The following is a 23,885-nucleotide window of genomic DNA, read 5'->3' on the forward strand; positions in this document are numbered from 1 at the left end:
GGCCTTTGTGACGTTTTCTTACATTATGTAGTAGAGCCATGTTGAAAATGAGCTCTTTCTAGTTGAGCCTCCTCTTTTGGCTGTGTTTTTAGACAGTGTCTTTGTGATTGCTCGAGCACTACAGATGGTCCTTTAACACCACTTTTTGTGAAGACCACCAAACCCTTTCCGTGCTGTTTTTTTATTGTTAGGGAATCTAATAAACGTTGCTCTGGCTAAACCCCGAGCAATGTTACCAGCCTGTTTTCAAATGGGGCGTGGCTATGGTTATCCCTTTCTGTAGAAGAATTGAGCCCATCTGAACTGGCCTCTAACGATGTTCCCAAACCATTGCTGATTATTTGGATCTTTCTTGAGTGATATTTCAATATCATCAATGACAGTCTTCAAGAGCGATGTGTAGTGAGGCTTGTCGAAAGGAAGAGTGGTGATGCTGGGTGACTGATTAGCCATATTTATACATCTCATACATCGCAGTGCATGACTATTGGCCACAGACTGATGATCTACGATATAACTATATAAGAGGATGTGGTCTATCCGTGAATATCAGTTGGAAATGGCGCAATGCTCTGTTTACTAGATTTATCTGCCTCAATAAAACATTGAAACATTCTTCTACTACTAAGTGAACTTAATACTTTTGTTGATTCGGGGACCTTTTGGGGTTTTATTGTTCGATTTGAGGTTTTTTTCCCCAATTCGACCGCTGGAACAAAAAAACTGAGACACCATCTGTCCGAGTTCCCAGCATGGATCTATTAGAATAACTGGATAGAGTTGTGCTTAGGCGCTTAAACCTGTGGTGAGTTGGCTAGGCCATTGGAACTGCAGCAAAAAAAAAAAAAAAAAAGCCTCACCCAGAAAGAGTTTTTCCCATAGCGAGCAAAACAAAGACAAATTGCTCATGTTCGGCTGACAGGGACAGGCTGACAGGGACAGGCTGACAGGGACCTACAGCTTAAACAGTGGTCGGATAAAGTGGTGGATTTAACATCGTGAACCTTTTCCCTCATACTTTTTCATCATACAATAAACCAAAACACAAGATCAGAGTCCATGATTTATAGCAAAACACTGAATTGTACAACATCAAAAATGAACATTTCAAAGTTACTGGTACATCCCATCATAGTCTTCACAAAACTGATACAAACTACCCATGAATATAACAAAATGCATATACCAAGTCACATTTTTACATTTACACATAGTAATACTGATCATCAATTAGCACAGTGAATCCTGACGTGTTTTTTACATAAGTGGTAAAGTGCTCCGACCAATGCTTGGTGAAAGTGTGGACAAAATTAGATTTGATTATTGTTCACACCAAACGGATGTTATCTCCACATATATATATGCTACTAATATTTAAAGAGAGAAAAACAAGGAATGTCCATATTTAAAATCTTCAAGTGCCATGACGAATGTGCCAAGTACCTGCAAGGCGTTTTCACAATACACCAAAAGACTCAAATGCTACCTAAAATTTCTATGATTATAATACTGATTTGCATGATTAAGTTTTACGCTATCTTTTCTGTGACAATGAAAAATAGCCCACAACATAGAAAATATTAACCGCACAATAATAAAAATGTCAGGAACGGCATCTAAACAAAAAAAAACAAGTCATTGATATTATGTATTGTAAATTACAACACACAAAGAGACATGTCGATTTCTGTGGCAACAGACATGAAGAAGAAAAACAAGGAAAGAAGAAAAAATGCATGTGAAGAAAGTCATTTGAAGTCAAAATACGTTGGGTTCATGTTCTTGAACAGGATTATTTCAAAATATCAGTATGAAATGTGGCTGCTGATCTATGTTAATAGAATGCATCCATGTGACATCTCCCCAATAGCGTGCAGTGACTTTCATGAGTGCTCAAGCAGACTTGGGTGAAAAAAGGGGGTTTGGAGGGGCGTTGTGCACCAGCCTCTCGCGTGAAGGGCAAATCCTACCGAGCTAAACTCCCGTCCCTGTTATAGGTGCTGAATGGATCAGATCACTTCACCAACAAATCCATTACATCAATTATCACTCTGTTAAATTACTGCTTGTATTTCTGACTAACCTCAAATCATTAGAACAATTTGTATATCGTCTTTAGTTTCTTTAATTTTAGATTTCATACCTGTGTGATTATCGGGCCTATTCATATGAAACAAAAACTGGCACTAATTTCAATGCTTCACTGCCAGCACAAATTAATGATGGTGCCATTATTCATCCCCCAGGACGTAATTGTTCGCAGTTTATATGGAAAATGTATATTTGTGGAGCCAATTTTGGGCAGCCAATCCTAAACAGATTCGATTTGTAGATTTTTGTGAATGTTCGTGAACGCAATCTACCACATTTTGAAGTTAGTTTCACCTAAGTGTGTTTGTGCTGACAAAGAAGAAGAAAAATTTAACTTTTCTGTCAGTTCTTCTTTCATGACGATTACAACTTGAATTACAATTAAAACGCCAATTCTACCGTCAAATTTACACCCGTTTCCAGCTCAATTTCAAACCACGAGCAGCTTAGAAAGTTGCAAAGTCACGTCAACCCAACCCAGTCAGATGTCTGCATATAAAACATTCACTTCTACCATGAAAAATCATCTCAATTTGAAATGAACACAAATGCAAGAGACTCTTCGTACAAAGACATTTTTTACAGTGCAGACCCATTGAAACCATATCTAATACAAAACACTTACAAGACACTCTATTTACATTTGTACAAATATTGAAATAAATAAATCAATTAATCAATCAATCGAGAGCAGTTTAGAGTGGAGACTAATTGGAAACCTGTTAGATGAGAACTATCGATGACATGAAATGGACGTAATATCAAGAGTACGATATATTATTGCACCAGAAGTATTAAACTTTTGCTTCTTGTAGTTTGAATTAGGGATGCACTGATCAAGCCTTTTCAGTTTGGACAGTTTGGATATTGATCGCTTGGGCTTTGAGTATCTGCCGATTGCCAGTAGCAACCAGGTTACTACCTCCAACATCTTAATACAGCTTCAACAAAACCTCCTTAAAACCTGTAGAGTTTTTACTATCATATGTGTACACCCATTACTTTACAACAGCTTTAAAAGGAGGTATCACTCGTCAATATTTACAAAGTTGGAGATGGGAAAAAATTTGTTTGTGTTCTCAAAATGGCTAAGGAGATCGGAAATTGATACTTTATCCATTCAATTTGTCAGTATCGGCATTGATATCGGTGCATCGCTAGTTCAAATGTTTTCGAGCAGTTTAGCGTGTCTCCACTAGACGGATCAGCCACGTAGACTTTGCGTGTTCGGCCTGACGTTGTTGAATGTAGAACAGTGGCGTACAATATTTTCAAACTCAAGAATGCTCGTCGATGTGTGTACTATATCATGTACTATATCATCTTTCTTGTGATGGGTCTGCAACCTACGTGAACATGCAACTGTTTTGCTTGGAATGTTCCCCAGAATTGCACTAAAATGTATCTTTCTTGTGTTTATTCGATGACAGTCATTTTGTCTTGCTGGGGTCACCTCTCCACAGATCTGACCTGTGACTTGTCTCGGTGGCATCACTTGCGTGTCTTCAAGGGAGGAGACCTTTTTGGGTGAATTTGCAGTTATATTCAGCCTATTTTCACACTTTATTCTTAAGTTTGTTCTTTGTTTACTTTTCTTTTATTATTTTTCCACTGACATTGGCGATAAAACTTTCTGATTCGGTTTCGTGCCATACGGTGGAACATTCCGGGCAAAGCATTAACATCTCCACGGATAGTTTTTCTGGGAAAGGTTGCACCTTTAACTTATGCAACCAACATAAAAACCATCTTAGAAAACACAGAGCGCTCTTGAATGTTGTGATCGTCAGAAACAGAGCAATATGACGCTAACTGAGTAACAGAGCTGGTTTTAAACCCTTTTTCCTCAATGAACATCACTCTCCATGAACTCCTCCTTGATAGAGTGCTTGTTGCGGGACATCTTGCAGTCTGGCATGTCGAAGCCGAAGTCCGCCCACTCGTCGGCGGCTGTGGCGGCGCCCCCAGCCCCCGCAGCCCGGTTGGGGATGGTGATGGTGTGCCGGACCCGGAAGTGCACGGCCTCCATGACCCTCTGGCGCTGGAGCTCCCCGCAGCCGGCCCCGAGCGTGGCCATGGCCATGTTGCTGCTGGAGCGGAGCAGCGGTTGGCCGTGGTAGTCATGGTGAAGGTGGCCGGAGGGAGCCATGGGGACGGACGCCTGTTTCATGTCCTGAAGACCTCGCCAGATGATCAGACGCGACTGCTCTGGGATTTTCAGAGCGCCCAGGTCCTGAAGGGGTGGAATCAAAGTCCCATAATAGGTAAATATTTTACTGTAAATTGACTGTTGAATCTAGAGAGAAGCAGTTACCTCCATGGACAGTGTCTGGAGATGGTAGACGGACTGGAACCCTTGTGAAGTGAAGTAGTCAATGAAGTTCTGGCAGCCCAGATTGGTTAGAAAACTGTGTGGGAGAAAAGCAGGGCCTCTTAGACTGCTAATTAATAACATTTGCATTTATTTTGGTATATATGGCACATGTGTGTCGGTAAAAACTGCTGTTTTTAGTCATATGATGATAGTGAGTTAAATGGTAGTGATAATTGTATTACGATTTTGGCATTTTTATACATAATCCATAAGCCAAAACATGTGTTGATAAAAACTTTATTTATCTTACAGTCATTGGCATTTGCCAAAATACATTCAGTTGAAAGGAAGGATAACGTTACACTTTACAGGGTAGAGTAAGAAAGCAATTTCTATAGCACATAAAGTGGTCAAATACAATACATAAAATGTAATGTTTAAACTAGCAAATAATTTACGAGATGTTTCAGCTGCTACAAATACATTATACAGTGTCCACAGTTCAAATGTTTAAATCTGAGCAGCTATGGCAAAAAAAGAGTTACACATAAAGAACTATTTACACACACAAACAAAAACTATACACAACATTAACAGCAGTGATCAGAAGTGCATTTGCTCTGGTCTTTGTGGCGGCGGGAGTGACGTGGGTCTATATGAGGCACAGTCGGTCCTGTAGTTTTGTTTTTCATGCAACAGTTTCTATTGTCATCGGAGGTTCTGATATCTGACAGTTTTATGATGAAGATTTGCCAATATTTTATGCCCAAAATATTGGAAAATCATTTGAGTTCCATTTATCTTTCTAAATGTAAAAAGCAGGATGACTGACGTAGGATTCTATGGCTTTTCTCTGAACATGATACAGAGAGGGACCAGACGTGGTAAAGTCAGTCTGTTGGGGTGAAGGAAAGTCCACTGTAATCGTTCAGTCTGAGAGGTCATGTACACGGGGAATTGGATGAATTGATGAAGGGATAGTATGATGAGAAAGGAGGGTGAAGTGAGTGTCAATCACTATATTTACATGGCTGCCTCTCTTAGCTTGATCAGAGTGCGCTGAAGTACGATCAGAAACTGATGTGTTCATGCAATTTGGGAGATTTCAATAACAACATAGTGTTATTGATCCTAAGGGGTGAGTATTGTAGTAGGCTACTCTTCAGGTGAATGGAAAGTAAAAGTGTTATCATTAATCGTTAGTCACTAGCAGCCATGCCCTTGACTGTCAGGGTGTAGTACAAGGGTGAATAATATCATTGTATTATTTTTTATCTGGCCTTCAGGGTTGAACAGAGTTTGGGAGGGTCTTGTAGGATTCATTGATGTGTCCTTGGGTGAATGTTGTGTCCGTGGACTTTTGTGATAAAAGGAGTCATTGGTCTTGGGTTAGTGTTATTAGTGTTAGCGATCTGTGTGTTTTGGGACTTTTTAAGGTGAATAGAGTGTCATTGGTCCATAGGGGTCAAGGGAGTCATCGTTAACAGTCAAGGCAGTGTGTATTAGGGGGAATTTAGTGTCCTTGGACTTTTGTGGTGAAGAGGGTGTCGTAGGGATGAAGGGAGTGCACTTGATCATAGGGGTAGTGTAAGGTGTAAGGTGAAAGTGAAAGAGTTTCATTGACCTACATGAGACAAAAGTGCACTTGGTCTTTAGTCATTAGTGGTCAATGAAGTGTCTTAGGTCTTTCAGGGTGAATGCAAATTCCTTGGAGTTTTGTTGTCAAAGGAATGGACTAGGTTTGTGGGGGTGAAGGGAATATCCTCGGTCTTAAGGAAAATGTTAGTGATCTATCAGGATATCAGGTCAAGGAAGTGTCCTTCGTCTATTAGGGTGAATTTAGTGTCCTTGGACTTTTGTGGCTAGGGTATCCTAGGTCTCTAGGGATGAAAGGAGTGCACTATATCGTAGAGGTCATTGCTGGTCATTAGATATCAAGGGATCCTTTGTGAGTGTGAAGTGTCCTTGGACTTCTTAAGGTGAATGGAGTGTCACTGAGCTACGAACATGAGGCGAAAGGAGTGCAGTTGGCCTACGGGGAAGTGTCATTGCAAGGTGAGGTACCTGACGAGGCTTGGGTCAGGGTTATAGTTGGGGGGCGGGCTGCAGTGGGACACTATGGTCTGACTGCCGTGTCCTCCGTTCATGTCTCCATTGGTTTGCATGTGGTGGTGGTTGTTGAGCATACCCACACCTGTCGAGAGGGGAAACCACAACAGAGAGTAAGCGAATGTTGTTTTTTATCCAAAGAACAAAGCAATGAAACTTATTATTCTCCATACTGTGAGATGACAACCATTTAACCGTTTCTCTATCATGGTGCAAACTTAGAGTGAATACATTGGCTAAGTAGATGGGACTAACAGTTCAAAGGGAACCCTGTTTTGTCCCAAAAAGGGATTTATCTTAAATGTTGCATACAATCTTTCTATCTGTGTCCATAGGTGAAGTAATATTGATTTTTCTAGTCAGTCAGTAGCTTGTCTTGGAGATGGATATGGCCTTTAGAGACAGAAAAATACCCTCCAAAAAGTCAAACAAATATTACGCTATTGAGTTTTTTCTCAGCTTAGATTTTTTTTTCTTATCTTGGCGATGCTTAAAAGGAATACATAAAAATATTCTCTTCAGTCAGTTTGTTGGGTTGATTCCAGCCAGATCAGACGTAATACTGGTGGATCATTATTAGCTTACAAGTACGGCTGTGCAATTAAGCAATTTTAATAAATGTTGAGATTCAGTCATTTCTACTCATCTGTGGGGGCCTGGGGAGCCCTATACTAATAATAATATTTGGGTGCTATTCCCATCTCCACTCACCCATATGCGAGTTCTGCTGGGACTGTCCTACCATCTGATTGACGGAGGACGCTTTGTTTAGGCCTCCATGGAGCTTGTTCATATTGGACAGGGGCGAGTACGATGAAGGGGATGCTATGTTGCTCCTAAAGGGAAGAAACAACACATGATTTATAATGTGGAGTTGACAAAACATAAACAATACACAACTCCTGCTATTTATCATGATTAGACTATGCGTTTATTCCAACAAGACCATTATCTGAAGGTAAGGTGCAAGAAACGACTCCCCAAAACTGTTGTGTGACAAAACTACTGACACTAAAAATGTATAATTTGGTTGTGTACTTACGGCCTCTGTATGAGCTGCTGCTGGGTCTGCTGTCGGTAGGAGTCTACCAGGGGCTGAGGCACCAACTCCATCAGCTCCAGACTGTCCTTGATCTTCATCAGGAGCTCAAAGTTCTCACGTCCACGCACCTGGACATGGCAGTTAGAGAATTCAAGCAATGGTTAACGCGTTCAACCGAGACTGACAGCAGTGACCCTTCACCTTAGGGCCTGCGTATGACAGGTGAGGTCCAGTCACAATATGTTTAGTTCAAGCCACACTCAAGTCGTGATTGTTCAAGTCAGAGTCATTCAAATGATGTTCAAATCCGAGTCAAGTCTGAGTCATCATCAGTCATATGTTCGAGTTGATTGTTGTGAAGTGACTTGGAAAAAGTTCACAGGTCCAAATCCATGATCTCTGCAGTCTAAAGTGTCCCACATGAGGCAAGTCCGGTCAATTATGGTTCATCTGCTTGTCTTTTTTATCGATTTTACAACTTCCTGTTGGTTAAATAAACCATTTTGTAAAGCCCTGTGAGGTGACTGCTGTTTTGGGCTCCATAAAAATAAACTGAATTGAAGTAGAATTGAGGTAGTATTTGGTAAAGGGATCCAGAGAGGGATGTTATGTACATGATCTAGTTTTGATTTAATAAGAAAACATAGTAGTAGTAGAAATAGTCTTACTGGAATATAGTAAATCTCCTCTTCACCATGCCGCCTCTTCCTCATATTTATGTTTGGACTGGGAATACTCGATGGACTCTGTTTAAAATCTGTTGAAAGAAAAACACATTCAGGCGTCACACTGACATAACATTTGCTTTCTATACAGCGGCTCGACCCACACTGTAGTTTATATTAGACTGTTGCAGATCTGCTGATAAAACAAATCATTTTGGGAATATTTGGAACAAATATTTGTTTGTATAATATACATATAATATATGTATATTGTTTGTATAATATACAAACAAACGAGGAGCCTACGAAAAAAAAGCTAAATTTGATAGACAATACCAGGAGTCCTACTTAAAACACGGGTTTGTAGCTACAGGTGACACTCATGCCTCATGTCTTTACAGTTTTTTGAAAGAAAAAAAGTGAACAAGAAGGACAAAAGCAAATACTTAGGGCCACCACATCAACACACGCGAGTGCGCTGAGAGCATCGTACTTAGTGGCAAACCGCATTGCTAATGCAAAGAAACCTTTCACGATTGGAGAAGAACTTATCCTGCCACCAAGGATATTTGCCGTGAACTTTTAGGGAGAGGCCGCTGTCAAAAGGGTTGCACAGGGGCCTCTTTTGTCACATACATGGACATAGCAGCGGACCTTGAGGCGCAACTGTTGGAGAGGGTTAAAAAGTCACCGTGGTACGCCATCCAGGTCGATGAGTCTGATGCCATCGACAACGAGGCAATATTACTTGTTTATCAGGACGACGTTCATGCGAATACTTTATGTTATGCGCTACAGCCGCAGAACTATGCAAGTCTTTACATGATTATATCACAAAAAACTCAATTGTACCTTTTGTGTAGGTGTGTGCGCGGACACACGCAAAAAAAAGGACGAAACGGGTACTTCAAAACCTTTTACTTAGTCGATTTTTGTCAGCGCAACTTACTTTTACTTGAGTATAGTTTGACTCCTATCTGTACTTTTACTTACGGTGTGACACTACAGGCAAAAGTCATTTCATTCTCCAATCATCTCTTGCTAAAGTGTTCCTGAAACTCTTCGGAAGCTAGACATCCCGTAGCCCACCATTCCACTCCAAAGTGAACCGGTGGAAACGTGGCTAGCCCGTAGTGCATCTCTCTTTAGCATTACCGGGAAGATGAAGTTGATTATTCAGTGTAGACGTACAGTAAGTCGCTATGCTGAAAACGAGTGACATTCAGCGGGACAGTGTGGACAGAGTGTAGCCGTTCGGCGACTGACTGCGTTTGTTGGCGCCGCCGTTCTTGGCCGCGCTCTCGGTGAGGGCCTGCTGCTCTCGGTAGTGGTCCTCGTCGGCTTTGCGGTCGCGGCCGGGACAGGCGCAGATCCGACCCTCGAACGACCTCCTGCCCAAAACCTGACCACTGCTCGGACACACACAGGACGAACAGAAGGCGTGAAGTCATGACTCTTGTCTGTGCCATTTTGGGAAGTAAAAAGTGAATGACTGCTTATCAAATGGGGTAAAATTGAGAGGACAATGCAAAAGAAAGTACTGTAAAATGTTTAGGTATCTATTCTGTACTTTAGTCATCTTTACTGTGGATATTCACTTTTACTTCACTGCATTTGAGAGCAGGAGCTGTACTTTCTTCTCCATTACATTTTTTAATTGAACTTATAGGTAGAAAGTACTTTTTATATGGTTTGAGTGGTTACTTTTAGCATGATTATGTTTCTGCTGAAAAGCCTTGAGAAAACAAAATATATACATACAAGTCACTAGACAAAATAGGATTTGAATTAAAATTGCTTCTGTTGACCAAAGATCAGCAAAAACCTTAATCAAAATCACCAAATATGACAATTGAATCCACCGTTCTCAAAAATGTGAAATACATTTTTAAACTGGCACTTTAAAACTTGTTACTTAGTAGATTCTTGTAAGCGCTACTTATACTTTTACTTGAGAATATTTTGACCCCTCTATCTGTACTAAGGAGTGACACTACAGGCAAAAGTCATTTTAATTAGTATTTATTAGGCCCGAGCGCCACAAGCTGGCGAGAGGCCTATTAATCTCGTAAGGCCGTGCAAAGCACGGCTGCGAAAGTGCGCACGTAGTGCGCACGAAATCGAGCGCGAAGCGCTCGCCCACTTCCAAACACTCACTAACGCACTCCTTCACTCATGCACGCCCCGTGCATACTAATTAGTAGTAGGAAAATGGAACATTACCGTTGTAAACGGGCGAAGCCCGTGCAAAAGTGCGCACTAAACGAGCACTTTACATTGAGATGTGGTCGTCATCCCCATATAAAGCACTCATTTGCCCTAAGTAGCTCACGAATACGTTCCATCTCTTGCATGTTCCGTGCATATAAGCATGTAATGCAAAAATTGAACATTATTACTGTATAGAGGGCCAAAAACACAAAGTGGGCGGAGCCCACTCAAAATTAACGAAAGTACCTGTCAGTGACCAGGGACCCACACCATGAGGTAGGAAAGCGCGAGCGCTTTCCGAAAATGTATAGTTTATGATATTTGAAAAATGGGAAACATTGTTTTCGCATCGGAATATTATTCTTTCTTCTTCTTTCTTCTTCTCGGGACCAACCCCCCTATTTTTCACCCAGTGAACATTGACGAAAAGTCACAAAAATGTTCACACCTCTAAAAATCGTGCCTCTCTACATTCTGGCTATTTCCCTTTTCTAAAACAAAAAAAATTGGCGCGCCAGCGCCCCCAAATGTACCAAAAATGCATTGAGAGATGGGAAATGACCCAAAAAAAATCTGATCGTAGAATCATGAAATTTGGCGCCGAGGTAGATGGTGACAAGAGAAGTAAAAAATATTATTACGGCAACGCCGTCCGCCCAACCAAATGTCGGCCATATTGCTTCAAAAATGGCTAAACATGACTTCGGAGTTTTTCCAAACGTCGTACTTTTACGAACTTCTCCCAGGGCGTTGGCCCTAAAAAGCTGAAATTTGGTGAAAATGCTACTGAGGAGTGGGACATCAAAGGTTATCCAAATTACATTGACCCTCTCACGGTCTCTGTGCGGCGAAGCCGCAAACTGTAGCTAGAATTTCAGAAATCTCCCATATTTAAAATTTCTGCCGTTTGCGCAGATAAAGTCCGAATTGCGTCAAATTAGAATCAGTTGTTAAACTCTTTGCCCTAAACCTACTTGAAGTGAAATAAATTCATTTGGCGCCACAGCGCCCCCTACAGATTTTATATGGAGGTTAAATGTTTAGTTTTGCGAAATTATATGAAATTTGACACACAACTCAATTTTGGCCCCATCAAAAAAGTCAATGAGACCCATGTCATAATTGTTATGGCGTTGCCGTAACGATGACCGAAACCTTTCATGTTATTCCAATGGGGAAATCGCCAGAACATGTTTACACTTTAGACTTTCACAAATTCCTCCCAGGGCGTTAGACATATTAACCTGAAATTTGGTGAGACTCATCTTCAGGACCATCAAAAGTTATCCACATTTTCATTCAAAGAGTCACGGTGTCTGTGCGGCAAAGCCGCACATTTTGCCAAGAATTCAAAATAAAATAGCTTTTTGATGGTAAAACAAAGGGGAGAAGATGTGACAGCGTCACAGATTCAGCAGTAGGCGTACTAAAAGGACAATTGGGGCGCGTTAGCGCCCCCTCCTCTTGCGGCGTGGCGGCGGTGTGGCGGCGGCGTGGCGAGGGCCGATCATTGCCGCTTGCGGCTATATTTATTATTATTATTTCATTTAATCCACTCACATCCATAGATTTATTTGGGAAACTGTATTTTTTTTTTATGCATTTTTCAGCCATTAAAGTATCACCTACACTCACAAAACTTCACAAACTCGTACTTAAAACATTTTTCAAATGTTATGCCAATTTTCAGTCGGATTGCGTTTACTCAAAAACTAAATAAGAAATCCAAAATCCTTCTGTAAAGTTTTTTTGTATCCAATATGTCAACAAAATGAACCATGACATTTTAAACCTGGCTCTGTCCATATTTCATATTTAAATGTCCCAAATATGTCCTATTTTGGCGTTTTTTCACGTATTTCCTCATCTTGATATGTACTTCAAGTTTTAACATCACAATTTTACTTTAGTACTTGCTAGACTTAAAAAAGTGCATTTTAGTCAGACAGGAGCTTTTTTTTTTACATGGATTTCAAAACAAACTTCACATCAAACACTAAAAATGGAGATTAAAAGACAGAACAAAGCATATGTCAAGTCTGAACACGGAGGAAAAGTGGTGGTCTTACTCTCTGCTCTCCAAAGTGATGATGATGAGGATTGGTCTGCGGTTCATCCCTCCCACGCAGCTGCTGTTGCACATGAAGTTGTACAGAATCGTGGTGAACTCTGTCCCCACCTGGAGCGTACGTGGAAATGCGTTAGGAGCCAGTTAAAAGTAGTTAATCAAGTTTAAATAGTTTCAAATTGTCAATAATAATAATAATAATAATAAATGATAACCTGAAGCACAGTTTAAAGTGCCTATGACAGGTTGGACTACACAATGACCTAAAATTTGGATACAAAATTATACAAATTTCATCCCAGAAAAGCATTTTTTTAGGTCTATAATTTCACTTCCTGTTTGTATTTGATGACATCACATTCGGAAATTACCCAGGCAACACTGGGCCCAAACTTTTTTTAAATTTGATAGATAAAAATAAAAGAGTGCACCTTTATTTTTGTTGAAATACTGTTTAGAGAGTCAAAAAAGTTATTTTGTCTAAATTATGTATAAACTTTGGATGGCATTAGTATCCCTAGTGTGATGTCACTTCCTGTTATTTTCTACAGATTTTTTAAAAACTTTTCTCCACTAATAGCTTCTTGATTGGTGGAAAACTATCATTTATATGTACCATGCGTACAATTACACCAAATAAAGTCAAAATTAGAAAATCATAAAAAACTGTCAGACGTTCAATTTGACTGTTTTTTGTCTTCAATGGCACTGATAAAAAAAAGTCTGTCCTGTTTATGTTTATTGATGTTAATACTGGAAGCCATTTGCCATGTTGTTGTAACGAAATATATGTAAAGAAAATATTGTACTTAGACTTCAAACTGCAGTGAGAATATAAAAAACACAGTTCACACAACAAATGTCAAAAGTACAACTAAAACTAGTATTAATCATTTTTTTAAGTGTCTTTACTAAGAAAAAATCCTATAAAAGGGAAATGTGATCTTTCCTGAACAGTTTTAGAATGATCTTGAGCATTTTCAGAACCAGTACAAGATCACATGGAAACATAAAGAAAGTATTCTTTTTTGTATTAGAAATGACAGTCAAAAGCATTTTCTTTTGCATCATTCTGGGATCAACATCTGTATTAATCATACTGTGGAAATCGAGGACAAATATTCAGTATCGAGTAAGCACTAGCTCATTCGGTGCACTGTAAAATAGAAGGATAAAATAGAAGTGTGATCATGTGAAAGGTTTCAAAGGTTTTGTCATCAGGAATTTTTTTTGGAAAGTCAGGAAAAAGTGGGGAAATACGTTTTTAGAAAAGGGGGGGGGGGTTGTTTTTTATGCCTGATAGTGAGTATAGAACCAATGGAGGTTGTGATGGTCTTTATTTTTATGTTTTTTCATGTTTTAGGTGTTTTTTTTCCTTCTTTAAAAATAATAATACAGTTGTTTCACCACTAGAGAGCACTATTGCTACCTAAATACTGTCCCCCTCACGTCCTCATGCATTTGGGATCTGTAGGATTGTACAGTACAGCGCTTACAAGGCACATTAAAATGGAACGTAGTGGAATTCTGTTAGACTCTTAAAAATATCACAGTAAAAATCGTAATTGTGAATGCATATCGTGATAATATCGTCGTTCCGCATATGTCTAAATCCCGGGACGATACTTCAAACACGAGACGGGGGCAGACATTATGCATCCCCAAACGCTGGAGTCGTTCCTAGTTGGAGCGGACGGATGTCGCCGTCTGACCTGTGGCGTCTCGTAGGGCACGCACACGCTCTGGCGGCCGGTCACCGGGTCGTCCATGTACTGGCTCAGGTTGTTGCCCTCCACACGGATCAGGTGAGACGCAGGAGCCGCCTGGCCTGGAACGGGGAAAAACGTGCATTTGAGCTTGTGTTTTAGCGTTAAGCGCAGGTCGAATGCCACAAACGGTAAATGTGTACATAAATAAACACATTTAAAGAAGATTTAAAACTGCACAGTGTAACTTGGGCAACCTGCTCGTCTCCATGGAGATGTTACTGCTTTACCTGGGACGTGTGGGGCTTAACTCGGGTGATGCCTCCAGGTCAAGCTACAGGTCAGATCTGTACCCTAACCCACTTACAGCAAGAATGCATATTTTTCAAGGTTTTAAGATACTTTAAGAAAATCTTCATCTGTCCCACAGTGGGGAAATTCCAATGTTGCAACACAGATTAGGCACAGAAGTATAATAATAAAAAAACAGATAACTCTTATACTCTTAATAAAACTATCACTGCCAACATAGAAAAAATGCAGTGTTATTTTTTTTACAACTGTACTGTGGAACATGCCAAGGAAAGCTACGCCGCTGGAGACAAGCAGGTGGCAGAACCCAAACAGGAAAGTTACATAGTGAACCTTTAACTTTATTCTAGACTTTGTTGGTGTGAGTGCATTAAAGGAGACACATTACACAAAATAAACTTAAATCAGCTTTAACCTCGTTTCAACAGTGTTTCCTCATCATTCCTTTACTTTGATTTATTTCGATCAACCGCTGCATGTTTGGGTTAATCCTGCATTGTCCTGTTCTCACCTACCCCCTATCCCCGCCCACATCTCTATACTTGATTGTGAAGACTCTGAGGGGCGATACCTGTGTTCTAAAACATCACATTGCCACTTTTTCAAAAATAAACATATGTAAATGACACTATGAAGAGGCGGGGCTTATCAGTTTGACAGTTTTGAACAGGAAGTCAATGAACCTCTTTATTGCGGTATACAATGTCCAGTGATGATCTACATATACATTATACTTCAATACAAAGAAACATGAAAAGAAGCATAATATGTCTCCTTCAATAACTTTTACCACTTGCAGCTTTGTGACACTTCTAAACTTGATTTCATCTTTCAAGCCCAAACTAGGTCATTCCAAGACTCAAAAGCACCATCAACAGCTCAATACCACTAGATCTTTATCAAATGTGCATAACTATATGGTTTGGCAACAGGGACAATGAAAAATATTCCCGTCTGTCGATCCGTGCACAGTAAATCTTTCTTTCTTTTAGGCGCAGAGGCTAATACCGTCGTTGAAGTCACGTCCCAGCTCGTGGTTGGGGCAGCGCTTGACCACCTCGGTGACGTGCTCCGCCTTCTTGTACACGGGCATGGCGCGGATGATGCCGCCGGGGGGCGGGGCCGACGACAGCTTGATCTGGATGGGACAGGTCTTGGCGATCTGACAGTAGAGCTTCTTCAGCAGAGGAGAGTACTGGAGGGACGCAGAAAACAGGGATGGAAAGTTAGACCCAAGAGTCCAATATTGTGGTAAACAATACAGTAAAAAACAGTAAAAAACAATGATATTAGAAAAGTCAAATAAAAGTAGAATTCAAGCATGTTTCACAGTAATTCATTCTCTATTTACATGAAAGAAATACATATACTGTGTTTTCTAAAGTCTGTTATACAAATGGGGTTCATGGGAACATTTTCGGGACTTGTTTTCTTATTCATTTATTTATTTTTTGAGTTGTTAATCCAAGTCCAATTTTTATTATTTTCATGTACTATTATTTTATTTGTATTATTATTATATTATTATTATTATTATTATTATTATTATTATTGTTTATTTTAAAATTGTATTTCTTTTAATTTCTTCAGGCCTCGACAGTGCAATTAGCGTTAGCATTGAGGCACATTTTGTCTTATTGGAAATATTTTACCAAATTTTACCTTGTGTTGCTGTTCCCTGCCAGATTTTATAGTATTCATTCATTTAAAAACTGACTTAACGAAAACACCACAGAGATAGAATTAGACAGGAAGTACTGACGCTAACACTGAGCTAACACTGAGCTAGCCCGCTGTGCCGTTGTGCGCAGAGCCCATAAACCTAGATTGCTGTGATGTTACGTGAACAACAACAAGACATCAGTTGTAGTATCTCAATATTGTGCTTTTTGTGAAATTGTGCTGGTGCACGTCGAGTGGGCATGTCCAGGTGTGCGGCGTGCATGGCGGAGAATAGGTGCCGAGGTGCATTCAAACACAGCGGGACAAGAGAAGAAGAGCTGTCTGAACTTGTCCCGACACAATTACGAATTCTCCCAAAAATCCTAAGAGCAGAATAATCAAAGTGGGATTTTCAGGAACAGAAGCCGACCTGTGCGGACTTGTGTCATGAGATCTGAACTCCAAATCTGAAAAAATATATCGTTTGCGGAATATTATTCATGGGAGTTATGGTAGAACTGCATATTAATCCAAATAATACCACCAACAGTAATTTATGATTTATGCCGGTGAAAATAAGTCGTCGTTATTTGGATTAAAGGCCAATAGTAATGGATTTATAAACAGCACAAGACCTCTACATTTGACGTACTCCGGGATACTTGAAAGTGTTTTTGTGTGTTTGAAATACTCTTCTTCGCCTAAATGAGACACATCGACCACAAAGGAGCTCATTGGTCGTCTATCATTTAAAACAAAATCAAACTTCAGGGCTTTGTATAGAAATTTGCAAAGTTTTTCAGTTCTTGTGATATGTTTTACCTCTTTTCTTTCCTTAATAGCAGCCATGTTTGTTTTGATACAGAAGAAATGTGCATGTCCCTTATTGGCTAATCCATCCGTCAATCACGTCATCGGAACTCGGGGAAATGGAACCGGTGACCAGTCTCGCATCTTGGTAAAGTATTGGCGTATAAAGTACAAAGTGTGTATCCTTGGCTGGCCAGGAAATCAAATTTGGTCGTGTACATAGACTTTGACTAGAATATCTGAGATTGAACACATTAGAAGACGTGGAGGGACAAGTCGTCACCTTGACTCAGAGACGGGCGTACGGGGAGGTTGGATTGGCCAGGAAGAGACTTGGACTCTGGAGTTACACACGAAGAATCGGACTCAAGCGACGGGAGACTCGAGTGTGACTTAAGTTGGACTCGACAAAGATTCCCGACGTGGCTAAATCCCCGGCGTATCGGTGGCCAAAGCCTGAGTCTGGGAAAGCACAGGCGTTGTTTGGGTTGACTGTTGTGACACCATTACTAAGCCCCTTATCCTCTCTGTCAAACACACACACACCCTTCAGGCCCATGAAAATACCTGCACAACATTAGCTTTTCCCACCTTGCTTAGCCTGACAAGTCCCAACAGCGCGGCCATACCACGATTAAATCATTTCACTCGGATGCAACGCGCAAGTTTACAGATAAGCGGACTTCTGAGCATGTTTTATTCAAATAAAAAACAGTCAAATTTAGAGCTCACAGACGAAACTAGTGAACATTCCTGTTCTGGGCGATGTTTGTAATACTGTATTATAATATTATTGTGCTGTTACTGTTATTAACAAATTAAATGGTCAAAGGTATGACATACGTGTCTGTTGATCTTTTGCTGAGTTTCAGTACATTTTTCTGTTCACTTTGACACTCAATTTAGATTTTGTTTTCACTAAAATACTACAACAGGAGTGTCCAAGCTTTTTTGCACATTTTGAAACCTATACAACCCGACAATGAAGTGCATTTGACATCGTTTTGATACCTCCACACCTTTAATAAGACTCGGAACATTCATGTTTAGTTGGTATAACATAAAACATGTTTGAATTTTTCCAATTACTCTTGTTGTTTGGGCCAACTTAGCAGGAAGGGCCAACAAAATTAGTCTGAGGGCTGCATTTGGGCCCCGGACCACAGTTTGGACAGCCTTGTACTACATTGTCTTAGTAAATATTTAGTGATGTATTAACATAACATTTCAAACGACCAGACTTGTTCATTAGATATAAATACATATATTTTTCAAACTTTAGAGGTTTTATTTTGGGACACATTTGTACTTAACTTCGTCGCAAAAATGATTTCAGTTGATCTCCGGATGATATTTGAGGGGAACATTTTGATATAGTTAAACAAGGCATGACACCCTTTAAATGCAGCTGTAAATGTACATTATCAGTTGTTAGGGAATCAAAGTCATTGATCTATGTTTATATCTTCAGAATAAAATCAACCATGGAGAGGTTTTCCTACTTTCTATGTATTTGAGGGTCGCAAATGCCATGAGTTATTTTGGGCGGGGGAATATTTTCAGTCGTAAGTGAGCATAACACGGCCAGAAAAACGACATGAATTTCAGAGCTTTACAGCCCAAGAACACTTTACCCCTCAAACTGAAGATTTGTGGATTTAGAAGTCAGACTTTTCCCCAATGCACAAAGTACTGGTAAATTATGCTTTTTTCTTCAAGGTGGCGATGCCAGAGATGCCGTATCGACAGGCTCGCGCCGCGCCGATACATCCACATCCGTACCGCACGACATGCCTAACTGCAGTACAACCCGAGTTTGAAGTGAAACAACGATAAACTACTGTCTGCACCCGAGCGATAAACCACAAGCTCTGTTTACTCAAGTCAGCCGGGCGGAAAAGTCTTTAAGAAAACAAGCGTATTGTAAGAGGATATAAAGCAAAATACTACACTTTCACCTGCCAGGGCCATGCAACGATGCAAAGTGTTTATTACGACATACGAGAAACATGAAGAACACAAATGTACAGCAATGGATGCCGTTTTGGGGCTCGATACCCCCATTTAGGAGACAAATTAGAATGGTAGTTAGAAGAGGGTGGGAGGGAGGGAGAGGCACGAAGTCACGAACGCTGATGTGTGTGACTTGGATGCTTAAATAGTGTAGCTGCAGGAAGAGGCGTGAAAGGGGTGTGGTCCTGCGTCTGAACCTAAGCTAACAAACATTTTTAATATATTTTCCGGCTTGATAACGAATTATTTGCTTAAAAATGATGATTTCAGACAGGAAAATGCAAGTCTGTTTTATCTGTCTATAATCGAATAGAGCTCCTGCACCATGTGACTAAATGTGTAGAGGACGCCATCACAGCAGGGAAGAAACTGTGGTAATGAACTGCAACAAGCCTGACATTTTGCTTTGAATGTTTTCTTTGTCTTTAGATTAAAAATATCTGAATCATAAAAGGTTTATTGCCATTGCTAACAGAATTCACAAACATAGGAACTTGCTTTGGTGATACAGTGCAACATAGAACAATCAACAATGATAAAAACAACCTATATAAAATCAAAAAGAAAAACAATTAAATCTGCTATAGGATGAAAATGAATGCATAACAATACATTTTTAAAAACAAATCATATTAAACATTATCAACCCTCGCCAGGTCCAAGTGTTCTGTCAAAGTGTTTAGATTAGAGTTTATTGCACCCTAAATCTGCTAAATCGGATTCAAAAAGTGTCTCTGGAGATGTTTGTGAGAAATACACTTTATTATAAAGCCCTGTACATATGATGTTTACTGATATTAATACTTATTGAGTTATTTTTGATAAAATTGTGAAAACATTTTGAGCACTAAATAATATAAAGGTGTTTTTGAAGTTTATATTTATTATATTATAATTCCAATTCTGAATGAATAATGCATAAAATAGGAGTTTATTATTTTTTTCTCCTTCTGGTATTTAGTAACCTATCTTTGTGATCTTTAATGTCAATCTAAAACCACTTGATCCTAAAAGCTGGTCCTCTGACTGTCCAATCAAAATCAAAACCGCAGATCTAATTCTCTGCTTTTTCACTGCATTTCGTAACAAGCAGTTGAATTTGATGTAAAATGTTATGTCTTTTTAACAAAGGGCTATGCAACATTTTAAACTGCATCTGAAAATGTCCCCAAAAATAATCAAAGTTAAAAGGAGCTTCACGCAGGGATAGGCGGAAAAGACATTTATTTTCTAAACATAAATGTAGCACACAAAATGCAACTCTGTGGAAAATAATATGACTAAAAGCGCATTTAAGTGCATTTGGAATAACACGTTTCCTTTCAAAATGATGATATAAAACCTCACCACTTCAACACTACTGCATAAATGCACGACAGTTGCATTCAGCCGTGGTATAATGCCCATTCTTCGACAGTGGACCGGTGCGGGCGTGTTCGGACAGGCCGCTGAAAACTGCGATAATTGGCGTCCCGACATCTATCGACACGCAGCGACACGCCCGCCGCAAAAGTGCCAAACTGGACAAAATACTGACGAGCTTTACCCACGTATTCATCCGATCACGTACGCAGCGAGATGTACCAAGCCAAGTGAGTCTGCGGCGGGCTGTAATCGCCTTGCCCTGAAATCCGTGGAGAGGTCTTTGAAGTGAAGGTAATGACTGTTTGCGGGTGAAATCGGGGAGATTTGAGAGGATTCTCATCGTCTGACGGATCGTCTGTGGACACGCGTGAGACTGAGAGAGGAAGCAGTCTAGCGTAAAATGTCGAATGTCACGGCGTTCCCGTTTTATTTTGCGTTTCAATAATGGTTTTACCGTTGGACTCGTTTCACTGTCGACTTTATTGTCACCGTGGATTGAGTATTGAAGAAAAGATTTCAAAGGTCATCATCTGGACAATTTTAAAATGGTTGACTTTTTTGTCCATCTGAAAGTCATTTTGAATCTGAGGGACTGAAGGAAAAAAATGGTGGATCATTTCTGGATGAATGAGGGATTGCACCAACAGAGTAACGTATTCTCTGTATGTGTACCACCCTTGAACCATTGGCTTTGTGGTCAGGAGCTTTTTTTTGCTCCAGCGCCACGATCTTGGTCAGGAGTAGCTAGCTGGAGTCTTTCCCTACGTTGTCATTAATAAACTTTCACGATTGTAATGCATTAATAAACCTTTAATATTGTAAAGTTGGCTTCACACGCACACTGCAAATATTGTATACACTCTTGTTTCTTTCTCTACTCTTTTCTCCACCGGTTTTGGGGTTTCTGAACACAACAAGACATTAGGAACCGGACTGAAAAAGAAGACTTCTGTGGTAAAGTACTGAGAGGCTGGTCCAAGAGATTCAACCCTCAGGTCTATTCACTTATTTGTCTGAAGAGCGTGAGGGAAAGCGTTCCAAGCAGAGCGCCTGGTGGAACGTCGTGTGCGAAGGATAGATTACGCTGAACAATATTTGTATTAGTCTGTAATTCTTAGGGACATAATTCTTCTTCATACGACCACGTCCTGTCTTGTTTTCTCAGTGATATTGAGTCCAACAGCTACTGTGCATGCTTTGTGTGGATCCAAGAGGACAGAGCTGAATGATTTGATGGGAAAAACATGCAATTGCGTTTAGATTCACGACATGTGTTGGATTCTGTTCAAAGTGCACATTTCATATCCTTCCAGTAGACGTGACAAAAAGACTGAAATATGAACTGACGATCCATGTATTTCAGAACATGTTTGCACAGATCTAAACTACACGGTGAGCCGTTTGTATGCAGAATAGGATTTCAGATACTATTTCGTCCTTTGCGGAGGGAATTGCGATACTATAGAAATTGCAGCCAGATTTGCTGATTGCACCTTAATTGGGGCCTCGACGATACCCATTTGGACGCGGGTAGAACATGCAAACTCCCGATGCTACTGAGGCGAAGATTTGAACTCCAGACCTTCTTGCGCCAGTGTCGGAGTTTCAAGGTTCTCCGGCATCTCAAGTTGACCTCAAACAGATCGAAACTAGTTGGAAAAACCCAATGGAAACCCACTGAGGCCTTCGACTATTAACCTGAGGATCAATAGTTCAATCCACGCTCTTCTAACGCATTCTGACGATATATCACGTATAGACTTCTTAAAAACACATGAACTTATCAGGTGCAGAACAATGTAGAACTTTGTGCCATCACCGGCTCTCTTGGTTGTGATTGGTTGTGTGTACTATACTATGTTGTGTTTTCTTATAGCAGTAAGCAAAGTGACGTAAAGCATTAAGATCACTTTTAGCTGTTCCTCATTGGGGAGATTGCAGGGATTGGATTGAATAAAATCTTTCGTTCTCCATCAAATTGGTGTTTTAGTTTTACTTTATTTGAACATTTTTGATATCCGACTTCAAGACTCGACGTACTTGTAATTCTCCAGCAGTAATTTCTGAAGATTTTCCGTTGGTTATTGTGGTTGTAAAGTAGTAGTAGTAGTAGTAGTAGTAAAGTACCATCAGAGAGTTTCACTGGCAGTTATTTGGACTTGAGTTTCAAAACATCGCCCGGATGACGACCTTTGAAACTTTTTTCCACAACGGATCACTCTTGGATGAGCGATTGATTGATGATGATCGTACAGTTACTTGTCATTTACTGTACAAATACGGTTTGACAGTTTGGAATGATCAGCTTTGTAATCCAGAGATACAGCCAATCCTCTGTCGTAAAAGTACAAATATCGAAAGCCATTTGATTTGCTTTAGACCCCAATAAGTTCAAGATAAATAAATATGCCGGGCTCCAAGTGCAGCCGGCCGCAGTGTCGTGAGTTCGATTACTGACTCCGACAATTTACTGCATGTCCTCCCTTCTCTCTCATCCCCGTTTCACTCTGTGCTGTCAATAAAGCCTACGGGCCACACACAAATAGACAATCAATAGGAGGGAAAAAACAGTGATACCTTTCTTTGTCACCTAGCTCTACTGCCCTGCAAATTGGTCAGCATTCTTCCCTCAAAGCCAAAAGCTCTCAAGTCAACGGACCGCCTGCCGAGTGCCGATGCCGTGGATGATGCATGAGCGACGCAGGAGACAAAGAGGACGTGTTGCGGGCGTGTCGGGGCCTGTGTTCTAACGGAGCCCGGCTAATAGCTGGGAAAAGCAACTTCTGACAAGTCTGGGATTGGATGCAAGCTCCGGCCTGCCCGCCTATATACACTCACACCTACTGTACCTCGGAAAAAATACAAATTCCGAGTTATGGATTGATCCTATGTCAATTTTTTTCGAGCTACACGTTGTGCTTGAAAGAGCGTTCAGCTTGGTGGAACAGACGGAGAGGAGCGATGGGGGATGATTGATGATCAGACTGGCTTACAAAAGACTTGGAAGACTTACGGTGGTGAAATAAAGTGGATTAGTGAAGTGTCTAGCTCGATATCAGTAAATGATGGGACTGGAAGAAAAAACAAGTACTGAAAGAAAATTGGCATTATACGAAAGGCGCTTGACTGTATCAAAACCGGGACTTCAATTCTGAACTTGGACCAAAGTAAGACTCAAACACGAGGTCTAAACCACCTGACCTTCTGATCACCTCGCTTGTCAAACTGCATTCACTGCATCCAGCTACGTAAAACAGAATAATTGGGTGATTTTTCCCCCTTAACACAGTTCTACCAAGGCCCGTTTAGCAAACCTTTTCCTAAACCTAATCATAACCTCAACATTACCCTGATTCACGTGTGTCACGATATCAAACTGTTGTGTTATTATGATCACTGTGAGAAGAAGAATCATCAGTGATGCCATGATCGAACAACAATACAATCCTTACATCCCTAGCCCCATTGGGATGGCTGAATTGAGCCAAATTTCAAATGATATACATAAAATAGAGCT

At 40.3% G+C, this 23,885-nt stretch overlaps 1 protein-coding gene across 2 annotated transcripts in view; it reads right to left on the reverse strand.

Annotated features, from left to right (window-relative positions):
• Positions 1–1,050: 1,050 nt before the first annotated feature.
• Positions 1,051–23,885, reverse strand: part of tp73 (tumor protein p73) — a 62,679-nt gene continuing 39,844 nt past the window's right edge. For both annotated transcript variants that reach the window (XM_072448695.1, XM_072448696.1), the window contains 10 exons: positions 15,527–15,713; positions 14,213–14,328; positions 12,502–12,611; positions 9,488–9,630; positions 8,225–8,313; positions 7,557–7,684; positions 7,226–7,350; positions 6,470–6,599; positions 4,406–4,499; positions 1,051–4,324 (listed from right to left, as the gene is read on the reverse strand). In XM_072448695.1, coding sequence (XP_072304796.1) covers positions 3,938–4,324; positions 4,406–4,499; positions 6,470–6,599; positions 7,226–7,350; positions 7,557–7,684; positions 8,225–8,313; positions 9,488–9,630; positions 12,502–12,611; positions 14,213–14,328; positions 15,527–15,713 — 1,509 coding nt within the window. In that variant the 3' untranslated portion in view covers positions 1,051–3,937. The remainder of the gene's footprint in view (positions 4,325–4,405; positions 4,500–6,469; positions 6,600–7,225; positions 7,351–7,556; positions 7,685–8,224; positions 8,314–9,487; positions 9,631–12,501; positions 12,612–14,212; positions 14,329–15,526; positions 15,714–23,885) is intronic.

Source organism: Eucyclogobius newberryi, unplaced genomic scaffold, assembly GCF_026437365.1.
Source record: "Eucyclogobius newberryi isolate DKJ021-1_F unplaced genomic scaffold, fEucNew1.0.hap1 SCAF_17, whole genome shotgun sequence".
Classification (NCBI taxonomy): domain Eukaryota; kingdom Metazoa; phylum Chordata; class Actinopteri; order Gobiiformes; family Gobiidae; genus Eucyclogobius; species Eucyclogobius newberryi.